Genomic DNA, 2151 nt, shown 5'->3' on the forward strand with positions numbered 1-2151 from the left:
TTCCGAGTTTGGGATCATAGGGGGGGGTGGAGAAATTTTAGTTTTTAGCAATTTCTATGGCACATTCCATTCGGCCTCTAGAGGGAGAACATTAATTGCTTCCGAGTATGCGAGGAGGTAACTTGCAACTTTATAAATTGGCAAAGAGTACTCGTAGATGGAGTTTCCATAACCTATGCCATCATCATACTTTACTCACAAAGCTGCCATCGTATGTTCGCACGATATTTTCACTAAGTCAAATTTTTAACAAGAAAAACTCCTCTCGAAGAGATTGACCTTGGCATTAACACCATTGTCGAACACCGCGTACTGGTCGAGAACCCCATTTGGATTAGTCATATACAAGGAATCACTCTCACTCTTGTTATCCCTTAGGATTTTTTCCGTACAAGGCAAAAATATGTTCTTTTCACCATCGACATAAGCATATCGCTCCCTAAACTTTTCATCAAATTTTTTTAGCAATTGAATTAATATGTACGACATGGGGTACTCTTGTTCATCCATCAAAATCGAGTTGAGTGTCTCAGCGATGTTTGTGGTCATCACATCATACCTATTGCTCGGGAAGTGTGCTCTACTCCATTTTTCAAAACCAAGCACATTTTCAAGGACATATGCTGCCTCGGGACTATTATACTTCAATTTCTCAAAATTCTTGCTAAACTCATCAAGGGAATATGCCTTTTCCTCGGTGTAGAATAGATAAAGATGTTCTCCACAGTGTTGATTTACATGGAGATTTTCAGCGAGGTGTCTCATGCAAAGTCCATGATGTGCACGACTATATACACGGGAGAAGGCATTAGTGATGCTAATGTTCCTATTGAAGATGACATGTAGATATGGTTCATCTTCTACAATAGACTTCAACTTCTGAAAGAAGAAGGTCCAAGAAGCATCGTTCTCTTTATCGATGACACAAAAGACAATTGGAAAGATGTGATTTTCAGTGTCTTGTGCAACTGCACTCAGTAACACGCCCCCATACTTTCTATACAAATATGTGCCATCGACGACAATTACCTTTCTCATGTGGGCATATCCCTATATGCAAGCTCTAAATGCTAAGAAGTAGTGAATGAACGATCCATCAATATGATTTACCATGATAGAGTAGGAAGACCCTGGATTCAACAACTCCACCATATGGGGAAAAACAGGCAAGCAAGCATATCCATGCTCCGGTGTCCCGTGAATGATGTTCTTTGCAATTACACTTTTATTCCAACACATCCAGTAGCTTGCGTGGCAATGCAACTCCTTGAACACAATTCTTTGAATTTCACTTATGCTTGGACTATTTCCATCCCGAAAATGATTTACGCATAGTGAAGCAATCAATTCAGATGACATTTTCTTATGCTTTCGGGTGGCATGTTCAACACCACACGTATGCATCCCGACATACTTGTATATGTGAAATATGTCCGAGGTTTCGTACTTTCTTGCCCACAACAACCATCCACAACTAGGGGATAGACATTTTTCCTTCAACAATTTGGTGCAGCTCTTCTCCATACGATAATCAAAAGACTGCCTCACCGCTGCTCCATCTGGTAGTAGTTTCAGTTATTTCTTGTCAGCAAATGTTTGATCATTATAAAAAGTGGTTTCGTCAGAGAAGGAATGTACTGGTTGGGATCCCATTCTACAGTCCTCTTCCACATCTTGTAAGTTTGATGAAACATCTTTCATATGCACATAGTCATCTTCCATATTCATAGGATGATCGCCATCACTCTTGTAATTATTCAAATCATTGTCGACTGTCCAGCACCGAGGTGGGGACGGTGATGAATTCATTGGTCCTTCAAAGGACCTGTCGACTACATTTATCCTAAAAATAGGCCTAAATCCATCTGCATCAACATCCATCATGTAGAGTCACACACGTGCATCATATTTATGATCATAGGATTCACCTTTTCCCTTGAATACATTAGATAACTAATCACCACATTGCTCGACGCGCAATCTAGATCACCGCTCTGCTTTACGCTTGCAACCAATTAGTCATATGACCTGTTACGGCGAACAGTAATGGGCAGTTTCACCTGGGTAAAAGATCTCCATTTCCAACCTCTGGGAGTATTCAACCATTCTCCCATGAAATCACCTACAACCAGTCTATCAACATTTATTCTG

The 2151-nt window shown here is 40.4% G+C and overlaps 1 protein-coding gene across 1 annotated transcript; it reads right to left on the reverse strand.

Annotated features, from left to right (window-relative positions):
• Positions 1–246: 246 nt before the first annotated feature.
• On the reverse strand, positions 247–1881 carry LOC124890510. The gene is made up of 4 exons (XM_047402337.1): positions 1659–1881; positions 1111–1559; positions 607–1050; positions 247–444 (listed from the first exon to the last, which is right to left on the reverse strand). Exons 1-4 carry the CDS (start codon positions 1879–1881, stop codon positions 247–249), a joined length of 1314 nt encoding a protein of 437 aa, XP_047258293.1.
• Between the last annotated feature and the right edge of the window lie 270 nt (positions 1882–2151).

The sequence above is a fragment of the Capsicum annuum genome, unplaced genomic scaffold, assembly GCF_002878395.1.
Source record: "Capsicum annuum cultivar UCD-10X-F1 unplaced genomic scaffold, UCD10Xv1.1 ctg1934, whole genome shotgun sequence".
In the NCBI taxonomy this organism is placed as follows: domain Eukaryota; kingdom Viridiplantae; phylum Streptophyta; class Magnoliopsida; order Solanales; family Solanaceae; genus Capsicum; species Capsicum annuum.

Bases quoted from the DNA above. Each gene is read 5' to 3' on its own strand.
- LOC124890510 (XM_047402337.1), bottom strand. From the start codon at position 1,881: ATGGATGTTGATGCAGATGGATTTAGGCCTATTTTTAGGATAAATGTA. The intron at 1,051-1,110 runs GTAAATCATATT...GCTTGCATATAG, and splicing joins GGTCTTCCTACTCTATCATG to GGATATGCCCACATGAGAAA. The intron at 445-606 runs GTGCTTGGTTTT...TTTGATGAAAAG, and splicing joins CAGCATATGTCCTTGAAAAT to TTTAGGGAGCGATATGCTTA.